The sequence below is a fragment of the Magnolia sinica genome, chromosome 13 (assembly GCF_029962835.1).
Source record: "Magnolia sinica isolate HGM2019 chromosome 13, MsV1, whole genome shotgun sequence".
NCBI lineage: Eukaryota > Viridiplantae > Streptophyta > Magnoliopsida > Magnoliales > Magnoliaceae > Magnolia > Magnolia sinica.
In genome coordinates this window covers 23,838,796-23,861,677 of record NC_080585.1, presented here as the reverse complement: position 1 = coordinate 23,861,677, position 22,882 = coordinate 23,838,796, and the positions used below count along the sequence as shown (strand labels likewise).

Below are 22,882 nucleotides of genomic sequence, written 5' to 3'. Positions count from 1 at the left end.
TCGTATTGAATTACTCAGTACGCTTTTATCATTTTAAGTAGATTCTTTTGGGACCACTGTAAATGTATGTGGTTTATCCATGCCGTCCATTTGTTTTTTCATCTCATTTAAAGGGTTGAGCCCAAAATTGAAGCATATTCAAAGCTCAAGTGGACCATTCCACAGGAAACAATGGAAATAATGATTTCCACCGTTGAAACTTTTCTTGGGCCCACAATAATATTTACTTGTCATCCAACCTGTTCATAAGATCACACAGATATGGATGAAGAGAAAAATACAAATATTAGCTTGATACATAACTTCTATGGCCCCCAAGTATTTTTCAATGGTATTCATTTAATTTGCACTGTTTCTGTGATGTGGTCCACTTGAGGTTTGGACATACTTTACTTTTGGTCTCAAGCCCTAAAATTATCTGTTAAAATAGTTGTACGAAGTGGATAGCGTACATAGATCACAGTGGGCCCCACTGCACGCAATGACAATGATGGTGGAGCGATTGGTGTGATCCAATTACTTTTATTCAAATGCAAATAAATGCTGCGTGCGTTCATGCTTCATGTGGTGTGGTCCACTTGAGCATCAGATGTGCTCATTTTTGGGCTCATGCACTACAATAATTTGTCCAAAAACGGGGCGGATAAAACATATAGATCACAGTGGGCCCCAAAGAGGCACCACTAGAACCGTCCGTTTCTAGCTGCTTCCTGTGAAATCAAATTGCGTACTGAGTCACAGAGTATGCTTTTATCATGTTGAGCAAAACTATGTTGGGCCCACCACAATGTGTTTGGTTTATCCACGCCGTCCATCCATTTTTCCAGTTCATTTTGTAGGTTGAACCCAAAATTGAAGCATATCCAAAGCTCAAGTGGAGCACACCACAGGAAACAATGTAAATTAAATGTACGCTTTTGAAAACTTCCTTTGGCCAGAGAAGTTTTGGCTCAAGCCGATATTTAAGTTCATCCATGTCTGTGTAATCTTATCTAGTAAATTGGTGAACGAAGTGGATAAAATAGGTAAATTATAGTAGGCCTGACAGAGTTTACTCAGTACGGTAAGCCTACTTGGTTACTCACTACGTAATGAGCTTCCGTCCTCATGAGGATGGTACCCATGCATCCAGGGGACACGGATTGCCTTTTGAGGCAGCGTCACCAGATGACTACTATAGGGTACTCTGGCCTCACCATGATGTACGTGATTAATCCATGTCGTCCATTCATTTTGAATGCTTATTTTAATGCATAACCTAAAAACGAGGTATATCCAAATCTCAAATGGACCACACCACAAGAAACAATGGTGATTCGCTCACTGTTAAAAACTTCTTTAAGGGCCACAAGTTTTGGATGAAATTGATTTTTTTTTTTTCTCATCATCCAAGACTTTGTGACCTAACGAACAGATTGGATGGCAAATAAACCCTACAATGGACCCTAGGAAATTTTTAACGATGGGTGTTTAATTAGCACCGTTTTCCTATGGTGTGCTCCATTTGAGATTTGGATCTACCTTTTTTTTTATACTAGCGTTCAAAAATGATCTGAAAAATTAGCTGAACGGCATGGATAAAACAAATACATCATGATAGGCCCATAAAGCACTGTCCAATAGTTACCTAACTCTGTACATCATGCCATTTCTGTGAGTGCGAGAGTCTCAGCGTGAGTCATAATTTTCGAGACTCTCTTATTCTCAATGCCGTTGAATCCCAGCCGTGGTTGTAATCCGACAGCTCACATGAATGCTCGCATGAAAGCTCTGTGCGTCCTTGTGCGCAGGAGACTAGGACTATATATATATATATATATATTCGAATTGGCTAACTGAACACGCAAAAGTAATTTTCAGTATTAAAGTCACAAAGTTATTAAAAAGAAAAAAAAACCTCTTTTCCGCTAAGAAAACCAGGCCTTATTTTCCCTATTTTCTCTACTTTTGGATAAGAGATTTTTGTAGTAAATCAAATCACGAGTGCTACGATTACAAGGATATCGTTTGTGCACTACCTAAAATCAATTTAAGATCCACTAACTCCATGCGCATGAACATCTGAGCCATCAATAAGGTGGGCCTGATGCATGGAATGATTTCAGTTCAGTCCCTCATCAGAAGGCCAAGTTGTGGGTAACAAATAGATAGCAATAAGAGTCGTGGAGAGATGGTTTAGTGCATGTGCATGGCAGAGCAGCGGCAAGTGATACACCCAGCACCCAAAAATCAGCCCGATCCAAAACTTGTGTCGGCCACAGCAAGGGGAAACTGGGGAATGCGCACCCTTGAATTCCACATCGGCTCTAACTGTCTTAAAATTGCTCCCCCTTCCCCATATGGTATGTCACCATGATAGACTGGATTCCAAAAATTAGGTTATGTTTGACTCGCAAGAAAAACTTATATGAAATCCCATACAAACGAGACAATGGTCTTGTATCTCATATCAGAAAAAAAAAATGTGGATAAGGCTAAATGGTAACTTGGTGGAATCCATGTTTTTCCTTGCAACAACACCCCCATTACAACCAATCCATGTTTTTACTTGCAACCCCCCCACAAATGGAATCCTCATCATCCAACAGGCCCTCATTGTAAAATCTGTGATTTTGTCTACAGCTCATCTTAGGTGCGATTTCTCACGTGATCAGCTAGGACCTCGTACACATGCCACATGCACAAACTTTGGACCTCATACATGTGCCACATGCACAAAATCCAAATACCACAAATAACTTGAATATATATGCATTTAACACTGAAGTCTATCTCACAGAATTTTATGGGTTTACACTGTAATTTACACAAAAACAAAACTAAGAAACTGAGGCAGATACTAGAATATCGCGACTTCCAGGGGAGCCACCCCCTTACATGACGCCAGTTCTGGGGGGCCAACATCGTTGCAATAACCAAGATACGCCCAATCAGGCTCAATAAAGGCTGGCTAGATTACCCCATGGCAGTGGCACCCAGCCAATTACAAGTTCCTTCATAAGACCAGGCAACAGTGGCCTCATACAATGATTGCCTATCTCCGCCAAGTAATAGAAAGCACTACATTTTTATTGTAAAATAACTAGTGGTGCTATCTCATATTACCGGGGCATTCCAATTCTCTGATAATAGAAAAAAGAAAACAATCTGTGGCACTGCCTCTACAGAAGCTTGAGCATTTTCAGACGTCCCTCGTGTTCTGGATCCAGCTTTGGTGGCGTATAACACCCTTGGAGATCCTCCACTACATATTCCTGCATCAACACTCAATGGCTTAGACAAGGAACATAAATACAACCATCCCTCCGAGGAGAGAATAGAGGATGGATCATAGCTTAACACAACCCTCTCGCAATCTTGTGTCCACATGCAGTGCCTGTGCCTGTGCCCATGCATGCATGCGCATCTTTCGGAACATAGGCATCTCCCTTGATATGATGGAGACCAAGTGCATATCAGAACAATAGATTTGACCATGCTCTCATTTCATGTTCTTCTCTCAAACCCCACATTCCATATCACTCAACACTTGGATCAAAGGAGTGCCTAATGTTTTTCAAAATCATCTTTCCATGCATCTTACGTTTTTTAATCTCCCAGCTTTTTATGCATTTTATGTTTTTAATTTGATAATATATCCTAAATGTCGTTTAAATTAATAATTCATTTTTTCACACTTCACTTTGTGCCTGATGTTTTTCAAGATCATCTTTCCATGCATCTTATGTTTTTAATCTCCCATCTTTTTATGCACTTTACGTTTTTAATTTGATCACATATAATAATGGCTTGTTTGATTTTCCATGAGACGGGTAAATAAGTAATTATTACTTTTTCACCTTATTTGAAATTGTGAGAGTAATTCAACCTCGAAAATCAATACAAAAGTGTTGACTTAAATATGCAGACCCCACTGTAATGCATATGATATATCCTCACCGTCCATCAATTTTATTATAACATTTTGGGGCATGAGCCAAAAAATGAGGCAGATCCAACACTCAAAATGGCCCACATGAAAGGAAACAGTGGCCTTAATTCATCCACCATTGAAAGTTGTATCCTTCACTGGGCCCACGTTGAGGTTTTTTCATCATCTAACCTGTTCATAGGGTCACACAGACATGGATAAGGGGAAAACACAAATATCAACTTGATTCTAAACTTTTAAGGGCCCCAAGAAGTTTTTAATGGTAGGTGTTCGATTCCCGCTGTTTCCTGTGGTGTGGTCCACTTGAGCTTTGGATCTGCCTCATTTTTTCTCTCATGCCCTAAATTCAGCTGGCATAACAAATGAGCGGTGTGGATAAGTCACATACATCACGATGGGCCCCACATTGATTTTGTAAATTTCTCGATTTAAGTGTTAAAAAAGTAAGTTGTCACATCTGCATTGGGAAAGATGTGGTGATTACCTAGGTAAATAATTATTACCCATTTACATGGTAATTACATTTGAGCCGAAAAATCAAACAGGCCCTAAACATCGTTTGAATTAATATTCCATTTTTTCACACTTCTCACTTCTTCTTCTTCTTCTTTTTTTATTTTTTTATTTTTTTAAAGAGGTGTAGAAAAAAGACTAACATCAAAGCATCATGCAACTAATAAATGGGAGTTTAATGTATTGGGGGCCTGCCATTGTGTTGCTTCAAGCCGATAATATTAAAGGAAGAAAGCAAAGGAATGACAGGAAGCTTGCCTTTGTCAGCTCTCTCTTGGTGAGGATGTGGTAATGTCTTTGCCAGATCCTCTGGATTGCCATGGTTGCAGCGAGAAACCCATACGCGATGCCAAGGATGGCGAAAATGACAATGAAGACGATAAGCAACGCGAAGCATAGCTCCATGGATGCTGGAAAGCAGTCCAAGATTCCCCATCCATAACAGCAGTTGCGGCATCCAGCCATGCATGGGTCGGTATGGTTGAACGAGGAGCAGTGTAGTATCAGCCCAAAAAACCCCAGCAGCACAAAGAAGATCAATACCCCTGTGCAACTTTCCCAGGTGTTAAATCGTAGGATAAATTTTAAGTAATGTTCAGAAACTAAGACTCAGAAAATCAGTCCTTTTATTTGAAGCACAATTCTGCAATACATGTCAACTGGGATTTTTATTTTTTTTGAAACTTCATACATCAACCTAAGGTTGCAACTGGTCTGGGTGGACTGGGGCTGGATTTCTTAGGGTTGGTTTTGGGCTGAAGTCGGTGTATGAGTGGGAAGTGGGCCTGTGTTTTAGGTCTGATAACTAGTTGGGCTGGCCTAGGCTTGCATCTGCTTAAAGACCCAATAACTAGGCCTAGCCTGGCTTGACTTCTTTAACATTGATGGGGACAAATATATGGATGATGGGGTCAGCCTGGTCATGCACCAGACCTGTACAAGCTTTGGCACATCCTGGTCCAGTTGCAACCCTACAGCTGCCTGAGTGTAGCCTACTTGGTCAGATTGCAAGCGTCAATGATTTGTGACTGCAATTTGCGAAATTCAATGAGAAATAAAATGTTTCTGGCGAAAAAATAAGAAGAAGAAGGTTATAACAACAGAATGAACACTCAATTTAGGCAGAGATATAGTAAGGTAATTCATCTAAAATACTAGGGTGGTCTAAGGTCTAGTGATCACAATAGTGTTTTGGTGATTCTCGATTTCAAATACAAGTTCAGACAAAATATGTCCTATGTATGAGTTTTGGCATAGAGGCATGTATTGCTGGATTGTGAATCCATAGGAGAAAGCAATATAATTACAACAAACTGGACCGAGATAGAGACATCTGAGTGGGAAGAGAAAACACATACCTACACAATAGTAGAAGGGTATAGGATGCTTCGACAATATATGGTCCCAACCATCACTGAAAGAATTCCTGAAATTGCCATTTTTGTCCATGAAGTACGCAAAGCCACCCATTGCAGCGATTGCCTGCAAATCAAAGCGACATGTTGATCAACAAAGGGCATTTTCAGTATTTTCTGAGCACGTTGTAGTAAAACTTTGATCCAAAATTAGAAGTGCAAGAGAAAAAATGCCATCATTCTGCACCTAATGGTTTTATATATATATATATATATATATATTTGAAAGATAACGAGAACTTTATTGAAGTAAAAGAACAAAACAGAAACAAAGGGGAAAGCTGGACTGCTGAGATAGCCAACTAACTATTCACCCAAAAAGAGCAAATTACAACCCTTTAGCTTTTCGACAGAAGAGGCCCACTCAACTATTAAGTGAATCACCCTATGCACAGAATAATGGTTTGATATTTTGATAGATGTTACAGAATAAAGTCTTTCTGGAATTATTTTCCGAGCTGACAAGCTTATAAATTTCAACATTCAAGGCATTTATTGTCACTTGGCACACGCAAAATGGTTTAAGTAAAAGCATCTCCAAATAGAGGAATATACCGTTTTTGTTTGAAAGATAACTGGGATTTTATTACAAGGAGAACGCTTCATTGGGGAATATGCAATGATTCATTAAGCTTTTGCACTGCCCAAGAAAGTACATATTGGGTCCACCTTTTTGGTGATCAAAAGGGTTTATATAGTGGGGCCCATTGTAGATGGGGGATACTCCAATAACCTTCTCCATTGGATGATCCAAAGATTCCCAAGTCCCACGGCTTGAACTGTTCCCCATTAAATGAGGAATGCTGTTTGTAATTGTCCATTTTCATAGTGCCTGCTTCCATTTTCATTACAATTGTTTGTAATAACAAACGTGTGTTTATTAATGCCTACCTTCAGAGAATTAACAATAAGGTGATGTGGAATCCAGGAATCTTCTGGACCAGGAAATACACAAGCCCTATAATTTGCTTCACACTGTTGGAAGGGGTTTATATCCCTAGAGAGCGAGTGGACAGGAACATTAGGACTCTCAAGCCAGATAGTATTCTCTCAGTCAGATTGGTTTATTCCTTTCCTTCTGAATACAATAGAGCTGGTGGAAGCCTTTTCTCTAAGGTTTGGGCAGCCAGCCAGGATACCTCTCGAGGTGAAGGCATTTGTTTGGACCATAAGTCTCAACAAAATCCTAGCTATTGATCCAAATAGGTGTCCAATGTGGTGCTCTAGTGAGGACTCTTTTGACCAGCTGCTTATCCATTGGTTATGTGCGAGAGAAATTTGCACAGAGGTGATCTGGAAGTTCGGAATAGCCTGGCTTCTACCAAAATCTGTGTGAAACTTGATTCAGGTTGGGCAGCCACAGGGTGTATTCTGTGGAATAACATCCTTCGAGCAACGTTGTGGTCAATTTGGTTGGAGCCTAATGGGAGGGTCTTCAAAGGTAAAAGGCATCAGGTGGAGGTTATTGTTAAAATGATAACCAACCTGATTAATCTGTAGGCTAAGGCAGATGTAAGGCTCCAGCATACTCCACAGGTCATATTCGACACTAGCTGGGGAGAAATCTTGTACCTCAACATATTGAAGCAGATCATTCAAAGGTGGACAGCACCTCCAGTTGGAACAGTAAAAATCAACTTCAATGGGTGTTCATCTGGGAACCCAGGGCCTGCATGTGTTGGGGGTAATGGGGTATTGCTCGAGACGGCAATGGCCCAATGTTGGGATCAATCAAATGATCCCCATATGATGATTTGCAAAAGACAGTCCAAACCCTAGAGGGCAATTTATGACTTGACAGCTGACGCCTAACAATTCAAGCACATTAGAACTTTTGTTCCATTGCCAGTCTATCTTTTCATAGAATTTTCACCAGATATCTACTGGACAATGACTCTAGAGACAACTTTTTTGACAAGACCAGAGGAATCATGGTATTCATTCCTAGAAATTGCATGAAGAAATAAATCAACACACACTTGCGCATTTTAGAAGGCACAGGCAAGAAAAAAGAGAAGCATGATGAATCATATAGAGATAGCATTTTAACCAACACACACAAACTAAATGTGCATGTACTATTAACATAACCAAAGATAAGCCATTTAAATAAGAATAATGTAATGTAAAGACAGGGACAGGGAACAACTTCCTTACAGTTTGTACTGCTAAGAATACAAGGAGCACATCCCTAGCCACAAAAATTCTGAATTTTATCTTCCGCCAGGAGTAATCCTCTAGCAACTCTACTCGAAGATGGAATTGTGCTTTGCAAGTTGTGCAGTGTGAAAAAGCAAATCCCTCCTGAAGCCAAATGTAGCAGTCACATAAACTGATTTGTAGATCAGATTCCCTAATAGGACAACATTAAATTTAACTGATGCGACACACATTTTGGGGCATACCTTTATTACGAGTGGGCCGCATGTGCAATATATTGGCATGGCCCTATGTGTGTGACTTGACAATGACATGTGGTTGGAAAATTGAAGATTCTAATGAGGGTCAAGTCATTCTTCATTTGGAAAGAGTTGTTGAGAATAAATGTCATTGCATTTCTTAAGCATGCATGAGAAAGGATTCATGGAAAAGGATGAGAAGCTTGGGAGCTTTTATAATGTGTCATGGGGAAGGGTGTTTGCTAAGGAACTCTATTAATGGGTATTTTTCAAAAAAGTTTGTTTTGAATTTGTAGGTAGCTGTGGATGTCATTTGCTTCAGTTTCATGTCGTTTTAATGTAATCTCATGTGGTCCCAAGGTGGCTATTGCAGGAACGTGCATTCTTGGGAAATAATGTGATGTAAATGAGGATCTATGGGTAGTTCTATATGCTCAAAAGGGAAAACGAATTTGGACATTGAATCCTCATTTGGCCAAGTAAAAGTTTGCATTTTGGTTAAGCTTGCTCCCTTGTGATGACCCTTGCAGTGAGCGCTTGTAACTTTCTTCTTACCTCATAGTTCTTGCAATATTTTTTCCTCTTTTAGCATCCTCTCCCTCTTTCCACATCATTAACTATTCATAAATTTTTGCTATTCTTTATCAGAATGACTATAGGAGCTGATGTAGTTCCTCTGGAGGCATGGGAGGACCCATGCTTCCATGCTAAATTGGCAGTGCTGTAAACCTAGCAAAGATGGATTAGATTGAACAGTTCATTTAGGATGTCCAATTGTGAATGGGCCATTAACACAAAAGTTTTCAGATGATCCTAACCCTAATCAATGGCGTACAAATGGAACCTAACGGGTAAAACTCAGAACAACTCACATTCAGTCATAAAACTTCATCATTGGATGATTAGGATAGTTCAATCAAGGCAATTTTGGTTCATGGCCAATCAGAGGAGCCCGCTGGATGCATGATTTTGAAAATCATAGACAGGTACAGCGTTTACAGCACATGATATGGAGGCATGAAAATTCCATGCCTTCAAAGACACTGGATCCCCACTAATACTGGCATCACCAACAGAAGAAAATTCACCTTTACTGAGCGCCAATGATCAAGGCATGAGCGGTGAACAAATTGCTGGGTGCCTTTGCACATGCATGGAGAAATCAATTCTTCACCTACACCAGAAGAATTGTCAATATTTAGGGCAAAAAATATTTAGGGCGTACATGTCAAAGAAATATTAGATAATTTTGAATTAGCTGTGACTGCCATGTCTACTGTAGGATTTTGGCATAAGCCAAATAACTCATGCACTTGAAATGCCAACAAGATTTGAATGAGAGCAGCAGCTATATAAAAAATGGGACGCCAGCACAAAACGTCCAGTAGGAGAATTACCAGTAAAAAATAATTAGTCACCATTCACCAACAGTGTAGAAACCCCATTGGCTAAATGACATTTTAGCCATGCTCCTAAGCATAAGAACTTGGGAACACTTCAAAAAGATCAACAAAAAAGTAGTAGCTAGACTAATCTCAGTGACATTTGAGAACCGTCCAAACATAGGTGCAGGAAAACATAATTCCAGTTATGTTTGTCAATAAGCTTTTAAGCTATAATGGCTGTCATGTGCTTATATAACCTGATCACAGAAGCCTCAATCATTAGCTCTGTGTGTGTGTGTGTGTGTGTGTGTGTGTATTCAATGGTAAGAATGCTGTCTGTCAGCTTGATCCACTGAAAGTTAACCAAATAGGTCCTAATCAAACACAAAGAATGATTTAGTGAATTAAGGCCCACTACACATGAATACAACTAAAAGATGAAGAAAAATGAAGATGGTTTAACCCTTCTCCGATATTTCAAAAAATGGTCCATTTGGCTTCAATTCATCAAATGCCACTCAAATCTTGTGAGCTGATACTCAAAATAGGCAGATGAAGTCTACAATTAGTCTAAAGTCTCCTTCATGGTTGAAATGAATAAGTGGAAAAATGAAAGATTTAAAAAAAAAAGGATAATGAAACTTTTATTGAAAGACCACTGAGGCAAAAGCCTTGGCAGGAATGGAATACAGCCCAAACTTACATCCCAGAGAATGACAAAAGATTAAAAACATCCACGGCTCTCGAGCTGGACACCCAATCCACCACTTTGCTCTCAACCCTCTGCACCACCTCTTCCACAGACTCTCTCCTAGGTTGAAAGCATGGACTATTCCGCTCCCCATAAATGATCCACAACATAGCCAATAGGATTAGTCATCATATGACCTTTCCTTCTCGCACCCTCTACCATGCCAGGCCGGCAAGCAATCATCTACCGACTCCGGCATCAACCAGTGAATGTTGAAGATTGCAAAGAAGCCCTCCCACACCCTATGCACGAAAGGCTAGTGAATGAAGGGTTGATAAATCAGAATGGGTCCTTTATGCCACATCGGCCCTGAATTGATGCCAACACATGGCATATTGGCATTTATTGGTCGATACAGTTTGATATGGGGCCCATTCTTTTCTTAACAGACTGGTTCACACTGTATCACGTAAAGGGGGCGGCCGATATGGCTGACATTTAAAACCATGCTTAATGGCCTACGAAGTGTGGTCCAAATTGATCAATCAGACCATCAATGTGTCCCAATGAACTCCTAGTTCCATCGCTTACAAAAATGTTGGGCCAAAACAAAAATCAGATCACACATATACATGCCCTCATGGTGAGATACACAAATGAACTGCTAACTCCATAACTCACAAAAGTTGTGGGCCAAAACAAACATGGGATTACAGATGTACATGCCCCTCGTGGTGGGGTTCACAAATGACATGGATCATCCAAGGCTGACCAAGCTCATTGCCACCCCATAAATGGAATTGAGGGAAAAACTATCCAAGACGTAAAGAAATCCAAAGAATTAACAAAGTACAAAGGTCACTTTGCCCAAAACATGAGGCACAACATGCTTTGAGGGTAAGGCTTATGTCTGCACCTTGTGTCTTGCGTATATTAGACTTAAGCCTAACGTAACAAACCTTAAAGAACTGCCTTGAGGCAACTTTCTTCTGCCTCACAATCACAAAGCATATGCATCTAGGTGTGAGGTGCCCACTTTCAAAAACTATGGCTGGGCTGAACAGTAAATGATCTGACGTACTTTGTGTTACTCAGACAACTAACAGAATGACTCTAGTATCCCACAAAACTCACCAACAGTGTACGTGAATTTCAATCTAATCTACATAGCCTGAATTAAAATAATAATAATAACTCAATTAATTGAAAAAATCACCTGGTTCAGCATCATACTCAAGACAGATACGGCAGCAGGCAGCGGAAGCAGCCTCGATTTCCTCATCCCTAATCTCATCTGAACTCACCGGAGACGAATCTGCACGATTCTCAAGAAGGGGATCTGAGTCTGTTGGGTTTGTTTCTATGGTGGGCTCAAGCTGCAATTCCCCTTTCATCGGCATTTGCAAAACCTAGAGAAATCCAAAAACATCACCAAATAAAGAAATTTCAAACCTGAGGAAGAATATTGAAACCCAGGAAAATCTGTAAATCATGGGGAGGAAATTTATCCCACAGAAAGGTCCGACAGTCCACAAGAAAACTGTATGCTCCTTGACAGTGCAGGGGCCCACCTTCACTGGTCAGGACAACTCATATGGACCACATCATTCATGGCAAGGGATCCCAATCATCTACTCGATGGAACTTTTACTCAAAGCTTTAGTAAATGCAAAACTCAGTCCGGTTAAGGGATCCCAATTCATGGAATTTTGCTTGTAGAATATCAGCCGTTGACCTTCTAGTTTTAAAGTCCACTTTGCAGGCCACAATGGGGCTCACCGCATTGTCCAATAGTAATTCTCGCAATCAGGGCCATTCATTGGGGGAGCCACTGGCTGACCAGTTACGAACAAGCAGGGTGGACCCCACTAGTGATTACCCAAACTTTCTCCCTACAGGATCCCAAAATAAGAAATCATGGAGCACTGATACATCAGGATGTGAATAGCATTCCATTGCTCGGGTTAGTGTTTGTGGGGCCCATGAATTGGGCTTCACCGTCAATACAATGGGCCCCACCTTGGACATGGAATGCCTCCAAAACCTCCTCTCATATCGACAGATACTAATGCTTTGATCGCCTGCAAATAGACGGTCCACAAAGGTAAAGAAATACCAATGGTGGAGAAACGGCCCACGACGGCTACGGTCATCCGTTCTGGTGGGTGGGGATTTATCAGATCAACATTCTGTATCTACAAACATGGGCCCCACTGGCACGGAAAGCATGCATCCGGACATTATTGAGCGCATCATTACCCTATAATTTCTCTTCGAAATGTCAATAAATCACAAAAAATTAACCGTCTCAACCCTAATGAGAAATCCAAAACCATCAAATAATCGAGGAATTCCGCAATAATGACAGTCAAAACCCTGAATTCGAGCAAGTACAACCCCGATACCTTCACAAATCCTAGCAAGAGCGGAAACTCGCTATAGAGAGGATTTCAGGACCCGATAGGTGTTGAAATCCTAGAAGATCCGAAAGAGAGATTTAAAAAAGGGAATATGGAAAATTTCTTCTATACCGTGTCGTAGAAAGAGAATTTCTCATGAATTGGTGTGAATTCACAGAGAAAAATGATGAAAAATCGCAAAAAAAATCTCAGTAATTGAAAAATGGGGGAAGGAAATGAGAAATTACCTGAAACTTGGAGAGAAAGATGGAGAGAGAGAAACCCTAGAATTCGAAGGAGAAGAAGCCGAACGCGTTTCAGCTGCAAGACGAGGAAAGAAGCGGATCCGAATAATGGTTTTGGATGGCTTGAAGTTCTACCTTACGCCGCGTGTGTGATACGCACCTCGCCGAGGGCGACCTAACCTGCGCGCGAATTGGGTTTTGCGTGTCTCGCGGTACATTCTCTATCCAGCATGGTTCTACATCCAACCATGACCAGATAATCGGAACCGTTCTTATTTTGATAATTTCTTTTGATGGGCCATGATCCAAAATTTTGAGTCTGAAACACTTTTTCGACAATACATCGGTTGAATTCAAAGGGATGGTTTGCAACAAAAAATTCAACTGTCCAAAATCAGCATGAAAATTTGATAAACACCTGGGTTATGATCATCCGTTCTATGTGTATTTTGTTTCATAATCCATCCAAGATGGTTTTTATCAGTTGAATGGTTCTGATCATCGAATATGGCTGCATGTAGGTCCCACCGTGTGATCTACGGTGGAAATACACTAAAAAGGCCGGACGCGGATTGCATACTGCCCCGGCGTGTAGTGACTCGTTACTGGACGGTGCTATGTGGGCCCACTAAGAAGTATATATTTTATCCACTCCGTCCATCCGTTTTTTCAGGTAATTTTATAGTATCATCCCAAAAATGATACAGACTAAAATATCAGGACGACGACACCATAGGAAAAAGTGGTGATTGAACGGTTACCATTAAAAACTTCCTAGGCAATATAATGTTTATTTGCCATCCAACTTGAGGGCATAAAAGTTTTGTATCAATCTGATATTTTTGTTTTACCTTTTTTTAAACTAATAACAAGTTGGATGGAAAATAAACATTACATTGGGCCCTAAGATGTTTTAAATGGTGGGCGTTCGATCACCACTGTTTCCTGTGGTGTGGTCCACTAAGATTTTTATCTATCTAAATTTATGGACCACTACGTAAAATAATGATACAAAATATATGGACGGCGTGGATCAAACATATACATCATTCTGGGGCCCACAGAGAACCTTCGTTCTACTGCTCGTGTCAACATGCAATCCGCGTCCAAAAGCGCGTCTACAGAAACTTGGGTCCCACATAGTTCACGCGTGAAACCCAAAGGGATTTCATACTCTGTAAGAGTGTGATGGATGATAGGCAGGCGCTTAGAAATTACTTAAAGATTTTAAGAAGTGGATCATAAGTCAAATTAAACCGTTCAAATTACGTGTACCAGTTTAGATGTATTATGAACCGGAATTGATGCTATACGATTATTTGGCTGTTAGATTGCTGGACACTAGTTGGACGGCTAAAAATGAGAGGTTAAGAATATTCAATTAATGTGATTTTGGCTGTAACTTAGCTACTGTAATTTCCACGATTTAGTCCGTTTAACTTGAGCTAATATCTCCCATGTTTACCATTTTCAAGTGCATGTGTATCAAAGCGTTATAAACTGCAAGAGTATGCAATAACTACCCAAACGCAAAGCTACCTAACACTATCCCATCGAAGACGTGGCATGTGTAATGTTCGAGACGGTCTAAAAAGAATCAGGTGATCCGAGCCATCCGCTTGGATGGACGCAAATTGCCTGTGATCCTGCCCTGAGTTTCAGTTGGAGGACGTTAGCTAAAAAATGAGGCAGATCCAAAACCCATATAATTACCACTAACTTTTATGTTACCGTTTTAGTTATTAGATTAACTAGATTATTCATGGATTTCATAAAGTCAATTATAATTATTTCATTTATATTAATTGTTACACTAAGTAGTGTTTCGGATATAAATGTTTGAATTTTCATTGTAGTTTCTATTAATTGCTTAGCTACTGTAGTTTGGTTATTACAATATAGTGTAATTAATGCGGTGAGTTCACCCTATATGGGTATGTATGAAAGTAGATTATTCAATCATTTTAATTCTTCACATGTAATTATATATAGAATTAAGGTATCTTTGAGAATTTAGTACTTAAAGATTTTATGATAGAGTTGATATCAACATGATTGTGAGATTTTAACATTAAGAATATATATGTCTAGTTATTTTGCGCATTGCCAATAAATACATAATCAATTATTTTGTTTCCTAATTTTATTTTCCTAGTTAAAGATAATTCTATCTTGGCTAGGCATCTCACACACTTTGAGATACCTTAGATCACAAGTTTTCTTCCTCTATAGTTTATAAGAGGTCTTATTTAAATTCTTATGAGGTACATGGTTAATGATATGCCATATAGTTTAGAAGAGATTATCTCTATAGGTTAAAGGGTAAACTATAACTTAAAAACATAACATTTACCATATTTATCAGTGTTCTATTTTTTCCTTTCAATTATGATATTTTGTTGGGGTGAATATGAAACAGTTATTTCATGTAGAATCTATTTTGAATCACGGTTTGATGCAAAGTCATGAGAAAGATATTATACAACTCTATATAATCTTAAAATCTTCAATTTTATTTTTAATTATAACTCTTTGCATGGGCATTGAATTTATCTTTCATTTAATTTTTACTTATAATTATATATAACTTTATATATCTAAAGTAATTATCTATAAACGTTATGAAATATTTCTTTCTTTCATCAGTTACAATATTTTAGAGATCACATATATCGTTATGAATCAAATTCATGACTTGGAGTGTTTCTTTCAACTCATTTGAATGATTTTCTAGAATGTTTTAATTATACACATATTTCACATTTATTTTGGTTTTTCATTTCAACTTTAGGAATAAGATCTACATTAATCATACTTTTAAGAAAATGATAATCGGCATTGTCCTAATCTTGCATGCCACATATATAGGGGCTCAATCAAGTAAACAGAAGGACTATACTAAGCTAAATAACCAATCGCATACATGACCTTTACTACAAAGGTATCATTTTTTTAAGGTTACACATTTTTTAGATTCGAAAGCTAATTTAAATTCATTCTTATTGAGCGTAAATCTAGAGATAAGAATTTTTTAAATGTTCAGTACATGTATAATGTCCAAAAGAGTCATCACCTTATCAGAGGTAAGTTTCAAGCTTAGTTTTTCCTTGCCTTGGATGAATTTTTTTAATGAAAATGTTTATCTCATCATTTACCTTCTCGTAGGAGGAAAAAGCATTTTATTTATAGAATAGATGCTTAGTATTTCTCAAGTCAATTTGTCACCCGTTCATTTTAAGCAATGAGTACTTCAGTGATTGCCCTCATAGTTTTCTTGGCAAAATATGCTTGGTTTTTTCATTTTTATCTTCTTTGTGGAAGGGACATTATTTGGCAAAGTGACCAATTTTTTCACAAACATAGCACACTTCACTCTTTTTATTTTTATTTTTATTTTATTATCTGTTTACTTATTCTTTTGGACATGCAATTGCTTTTTCTTTGGTGGTCCAAACTTTTGATTATATTGACCATTCATATTACTTTTAAAAAGATGCGCCTTTGTTATAGATTCCAATTATAGGGAATGTTTATTTCGATTTCTTACATCTTCCTCAATTTATATATAGAGGATGTGGTCATCCAATCTTATATATTTTCTCTTGTGTTTTAGAGAATTTTTATATTCCCTATAAGATGGTGGAATTTTTTAAAAATAATTATAGTAATTTATAAGGTCTCATTAATCAGTATATTTTCATATGATACTTCTTGAGCACATTTTTTTTTAATATTATTATGTAAATCATGCACATAATCTAATATAAATTTATCGTTTAACATATTAAAATTAATATAATAACTAACAATATATTTATTGTTTTCAGTATCCTTTGTTTTAAATTTCTTCTTAAGATGGTCTCGTGACCTTTGGTCAATGAGAGATGACAATAGATATCATAGTTATCATTTGCCATCACATTCAAGAATGTAATTTTGTCACATATAGGTATCGTTCTTTCATTCAGATTGTTTAAAGGATGCCACTGATTCATTTGCTTTAAGCAATGGAGTATGATCTTTAATTAGATAGAACAACTCAAGGATAGTAAGATAGAACTCAATTTCCTATTGACATCTCTTAAAGTTCTTCTTATAAAAAATTTCAATTTTAGAATTTTCAGAAATGATTGTTATAGAGGTCAAGATTTTGAGACAAAATTATATTTAAATTGTTAGTTCTAATAAAGTAATAAAGTAAAAAATTAGAATATAACAAACAATAAATAATAGAAATATTATCTAGAGAGCTGATGTACATTACAGTCATTGTCTTAAAGACAGATTTGTCCCCATAAAGAAGATTCTCGATGCACTGAGTCTCAGTAATTCGATCCTTAGGATACAATAAATTGTTGTTTTTGAAGTCTTAAATCACTTGGAAACAGGAAATTGACAGACCATTCGATGCCATCGAGAACTGTTCGATGCCATCAAATAGCGCTCGATCCCATTAAGAAATTTTGAATTTTCTTCAGTTGGTCATTGGACTAACTGGGTACTTTTTCGATGCCATCGATGATGGTTCGATGACATTGAAGATCAGTTCGATGCCATTGAAGAAAATTAAATTTTCATGTGTTGTTTCTGGACTAATTGGGTATTAGTTCGGCATGGCTTCGATGCCATCAAATGATAAGTTTCGATGACATCGAAGTGTGTTTGATAATATTGAACGAATCTGTGTAGATTTATGCAAAGTTGATATTTTACAAGATTTGTTTCATATTCTGATTGTTATTCTTCCAAAGGCTATATCTTGGGGTGTAATCGGGATTGGAAGATATTCAGAGCTTTCTAATTTGTTATAGGGTTTCAAGGGTATAGCTTGGATTGATTCGAGGTTGTATGGATCGGGTAATCTCCCTACTCTTGTAATTTTCTACATTCATAATGATATATGTCGCTTTGTGCAGTGGTTTTTTCATGCAAGGGTTTTTTCACATTAAATTCGGAGTGTTTGTGTAATGCTTGCTTGGTTTGATTGGATTACTTCACTTGATTTCGCGGTCCCTCAAGATAACCTTTCTCTAAGATGAATGACTTGGATAAGGTGCACGCACGATTTCAGCCACATGAACCCAAGTTTCTCCATTTGATTTGCCCAAAGAAAGAACCCATATAATAAACTAGAGAATAAGATGTGAGAAAAACAAAAAAAGAAGATAAATTTTTATTGTGTATGGAGCGAGAAAATGAAATTTCGCATTAATAACACGATGGTGCATGATGACTCATTTATTATTGTATCAATGCATGACGACTCTCTACTCACGTGCGCATACACATGATGTCACATATAAAGAGAAAACATAGGTGGTAGAATAAAACATGTACCGTACCATGACTTGCCATTGTCTCCTATGCTTGTGTGCGAGGTTGCTCCCATGACATACCCTTGGTTCCCAATGCAAATAATATTTGAAGGCTTTTAATATAAATACTTTTCTTTCTCATCTCCTTTTTAATGTGGGGAGATAATTAACACTTTAAAATAAGACAAAACTATTTTTCTTATTTTTAAATCATTTATTTTCTAATAAAATTATCCTTTTAAGTATATATGTGTGCAAATTATGTCAGTTCGTATGCGTGGAGTAAATGGTTTATGTTTGAAAAATCAAGCTTATTAGACAATACTATTAACTTATAGGTGGCCATGAAAGTGATGGTGAAGAACATAGCCGGATAAGTTGTATCAAAGTAATGGATATAAATGTCATTTTACTTGGACTTTGTGTTTAGAAATTAGGCTATACCAATCCTGCCACATGTCATATGGAGAGATGGTTATCAATGTTCTAATTACTTCGACTCCATTATATTAGCTCCCTCAGAACCCTTAACTTATTGGGGAGCTATACTCTGATAGTGAATGGATCTTGATAAAATGAAACTTCTAGATAGTAAATGTGGTATGTATTGGCTCATTTTGGATGAACTATACTCCAAAATCCAATTTGGTGAACAATCCCAACTTTTGATTTATGATTTTTTTTTTTATTAAAAAAAATAAAAGACCATTAAAAAAAAACGCTTTTCATCTAACAAATATCATCTTTGTTAAAGTATAAGACATGTATTTATAATTGTACACATTACAAATAGGAGTGTGTGTGACGGACATCCATCTCTCATCAATCAGATGCACTCTTCCATGGTGAGCCATGGGCCTAAAAATCAGGCCAATCCATGACTTAGGGGGGCCACACATTAGACAACAGTTGAGAGTGGATGCGGACTTATTCAAACATTCATGATCGTTTATAGAACTTATTAATATGTGGTTCAACATCCAACCCATCCATTATATGTGTTCCACTTAGATGAGGGGTCACACCAAATTTCAGGCCATTCCAAAATTTAGGTGGACCCTCTCAAGTGTTTTTAAATATTTTAGTCATGTTTGCCCATGATTTCAAATTGTGTGGCTCACCTGAATATCTAATATCGCTAATTTTGGTACATCTCATAATCAGAGGGGACTTACCAAATGCACAACATAGATGTCCATCACACATCACAATGGGGCTCACATAGCTTGGCCTCACAGGAAGCTCCCATGAAGTCGACCTTATAGTATCATTCCCTATATATGTGTGTGTGCGCGTGTACACGTATGTTAAGATTATCAATCTCTTATATATATTACTATCACTCTTAATGAAAGAGATATATTACTCTAACACACCCATATATATTTAGGTAATATGGGTTAATTTTTGGTCAATGATATTGTTTACACATGGCCGATCACAGTCAGATCAAATGGTCTAGGAGGATGCCAAGCCAAAAGGCTAGTGGTGTGTATGTGTTGAGAAGAGTACAACTAGAGTCTATGAAAAGTAACTCTATGCAAAACAAGAATCCTACAAAAGAAGCAACTTTGCAAAAGAAAAGAGTCTAGTCATGGTAAGACTAGTAAAGATTCTTACCAATGTCGCACGGCTAGAATAATAAGTGAGGCCTACGGGATCTTTCTTGTACACATAGCCTGATATAATTAGCTAAGCTTATATGAAAAATTAAAGAGATTCGACGATCGATCATCTAAATCTCTCACGATGCAAAATCTTATGCAAGGTTATATCTATCGGAAGCTTATATAAGTACCAATCAATGAAGAGCTCAAGGCACCAACTAAGCCATTACACAATCTCTCATACTGCAATACTGTCTTATCTTAGTTTTAGCCTTAGAACCCTCTACTTTTGTTCAGTCCTACTAGAGAACACATAGAGTTTAGGGTAGCTTAGATCAGTGTTGTCTAACACCATTGCTACAATACATTTAGGAGTAGTGTAAATATCCACAACCTACCATCGTTGGATCCCGATTAATTGAATCTTTAGGTGAAAGATCACACCTCGGTCACATTTGTTGATCATCCGCCTTGATTGTTTGTCTATACATGCAATAATAATTATTTATCTTTATTTTATTTATTCACTAATTGTAGTAAACTCCATTATAAATCAATAAAATCAATGATTTAGCTTTTAGCTTTTAATTCTTTTTATTCATTGCTAAATTACTGAGAAACCTAAAGTTCACGATTACCATTGAAAGAAAAGTTGTCTCAAGAAAAAAGAATCCATTCAGAAGGACCAACCCTCCCATTATATATCTCCTAATTGCTATAATATTATTGGTTGGATAGTCAGATCAACCTTCACAAGTCTGATCCTATGGATGATTTGACGCCTGATTGCTTGCCTCCAAGTGCAGAGGTTCATAAGTAATATCTTGTGAATACAGGGTCGATCCCACAGGGAGATGAATTGCGAGAAGGAAAAAAATCAAATGCAAAACAAACTAAGTAATAAAAACTAAACTGATGATTTGATTTTGGAATTTTTGAATGGATGTAATTCAACTGAATAAAATAACACCCAAGCTTCAAAGTTCCATACATAGGTTAATGTTCCAAAATCATGATGACTTGGATAACACAACTAGGATCTAATCACTATGGTCAGCCTAATCGAAAAATAAAACACTTTAAATATTTTAATAAATGATATAAAAGATTAGAAAATAATGAATTTGCACCATTGACATATATTCTCAAGCGCCAGTGATTTTAAGTATTCAATATCTATAGGATAATGAATATCAAAGAAATATAACAGGTTGAGAACCTCTCTTATCTAGGAAATCTGATTGATCTAGGGTAAGTCTATCCATCAATGTAGATCTCATATGATGGAAACATATACATCTTACAAGAGGATAAAAAATAAAACCTAAATAATAGATAATATGCATATACCATTATTCTCATCATTAAAACAATCAATCATCATAATCTTAAAAAATTATTAAACCCATGTGCTTTCCTTCTAGCTTGGGCTAGAAAGAACTTAGAAAAACATAATTAAATTGCAGAAATAAAAAACAACAAGAAAGAAATAAAAAAAAAAATGCAAATAGAAAGGATCTAAAATAAAAAAACAACTTATAAAGCTTTAATAAAACTAAAAACTTCTTAAAAATCCTAAATATTGCTCTTGAATGCTTCTAATGATGTTTAAGAATGCCCTAGGAGGCCCTATTTATAAGTAGGGAACTCCAATTTTCGTACAAAGTTGAAAACCTTAGAAAACGCCTCAAATATACGTATTTTTTCAAAATAGACTTCTCGCTGCATAGTTCTTTTAAAACAGACTTCCTGCTGCGCAGTTTTTCAAAATAAACTTTACAGCTTCATAATACACTTTTTCAGGACGATTTCAGGATTCTTCACTTCAAATCTTCGATTCTCTTCATTCTTCGCTTAGTTTTCTTGGATCTTTGGCATGTGAATTCTTCAATCTTAATCTCCTAAGATCCATCTCTTGCCTTGGTGATTTTTGAGCATCAAATTCTTACTTTTTAGCACTATTTTTCAATCTAAGCTCTTAAATTCACCCTGCAACACATACATGAGTAAAATAGAATATTAAGATGATTTATGTTCATAAAACCAAGATATAAATGAGAAAATTATGCAATATTTGAGTCTCAACACACCCCCCAACCAGCATTTTGCTAGTCTAGAGCAAAATAAGCGAAGAAAAATAAAAATAAAAATAAAAATTAATTTTAAAAATAAAATTAAAACGAAAAAAAAAATTCTAACTACACCACTTTCGCAAGTAATCTCGATTGCATTTAGCATATGTAACAAGCCTTTAAACCCCTAGGTTTCCCCTAGTGGACGAGTTATAGTCTCGTGAGGGTTTACAGAAATGTTACCCACAAACATTAAAAATAAGAAAAATATTTCAACACTAAAAAATTTATACAATTATGCCTCCATTCATCATATGAATTCCAAAACAAAACAATACTTACCCTAAGTCTGAAGTTAGCTAGAATCTTAATTTTTTAATCCATAACATCCTTGAGTTTAGAAACCTAATCAAAATTTAGAATAGTTGTGATCCAATATACTTAGGTGCTCCGTGACACTATTCTAACTTTGAGAAATATGCATATTCCCTATCCTAACTCTTTTCAATCATCCCAAGAATATGAAATCTCTAGTCATCTCATTTTTTTATGACATTTCTTCTTTTATCATTATATCCTCAATATTATAGACCACCCTTAGATGAAGATTCCCATCGGGTTTGCTTCATAACCTAAGGTATTGTACTTGTAATGGTAACAGTAATGGATACTTAGGTATCCTTACTCCGGATTACTGACACGATTGTTATGGTCATTGCATTCATGCTCTATAATAAATTTTTTTTTTTTTCATCACTCTTTTTTTTTCCCTTTAATATTCTCTCTTTTAAACATATATCAATGGTACTAGTTCATTCAACCTTGTTTGAATAAAAAATTATTATTCTAGTTCACATATCATATTCCTCACTTAGTTAGCTAAGGTGTATTGTGAATTCAGTACATCAAA

General features: G+C 37.0%; 1 protein-coding gene across 3 annotated transcripts; it reads right to left on the bottom strand.

The window, feature by feature from the left end:
- Positions 1–2,726: 2,726 nt before the first annotated feature.
- LOC131223263 (uncharacterized) lies at positions 2,727–13,132 on the bottom strand. 3 transcript variants are annotated; one of them, XM_058218605.1, is made up of 7 exons: positions 12,982–13,132; positions 11,551–11,743; positions 9,347–9,432; positions 8,017–8,163; positions 5,803–5,926; positions 4,703–4,989; positions 2,727–3,254 (listed from the first exon to the last, which is right to left on the bottom strand). In XM_058218605.1, exons 2-7 carry the CDS (start codon positions 11,732–11,734, stop codon positions 3,162–3,164), a joined length of 921 nt encoding a protein of 306 aa, XP_058074588.1. In that variant the 5' UTR covers positions 11,735–11,743; positions 12,982–13,132; the 3' UTR covers positions 2,727–3,161. The 3 variants fall into 3 exon arrangements, with proteins under 3 accessions (XP_058074588.1, XP_058074590.1, XP_058074589.1); XM_058218607.1 differs by lacking the exon at positions 8,017–8,163; XM_058218606.1 differs by lacking the exons at positions 9,347–9,432; positions 11,551–11,743; positions 12,982–13,132 and adding an exon at positions 10,347–11,131 and having other exon boundaries at positions 8,017–8,191.
- Positions 13,133–22,882: the final 9,750 nt, after the last annotated feature.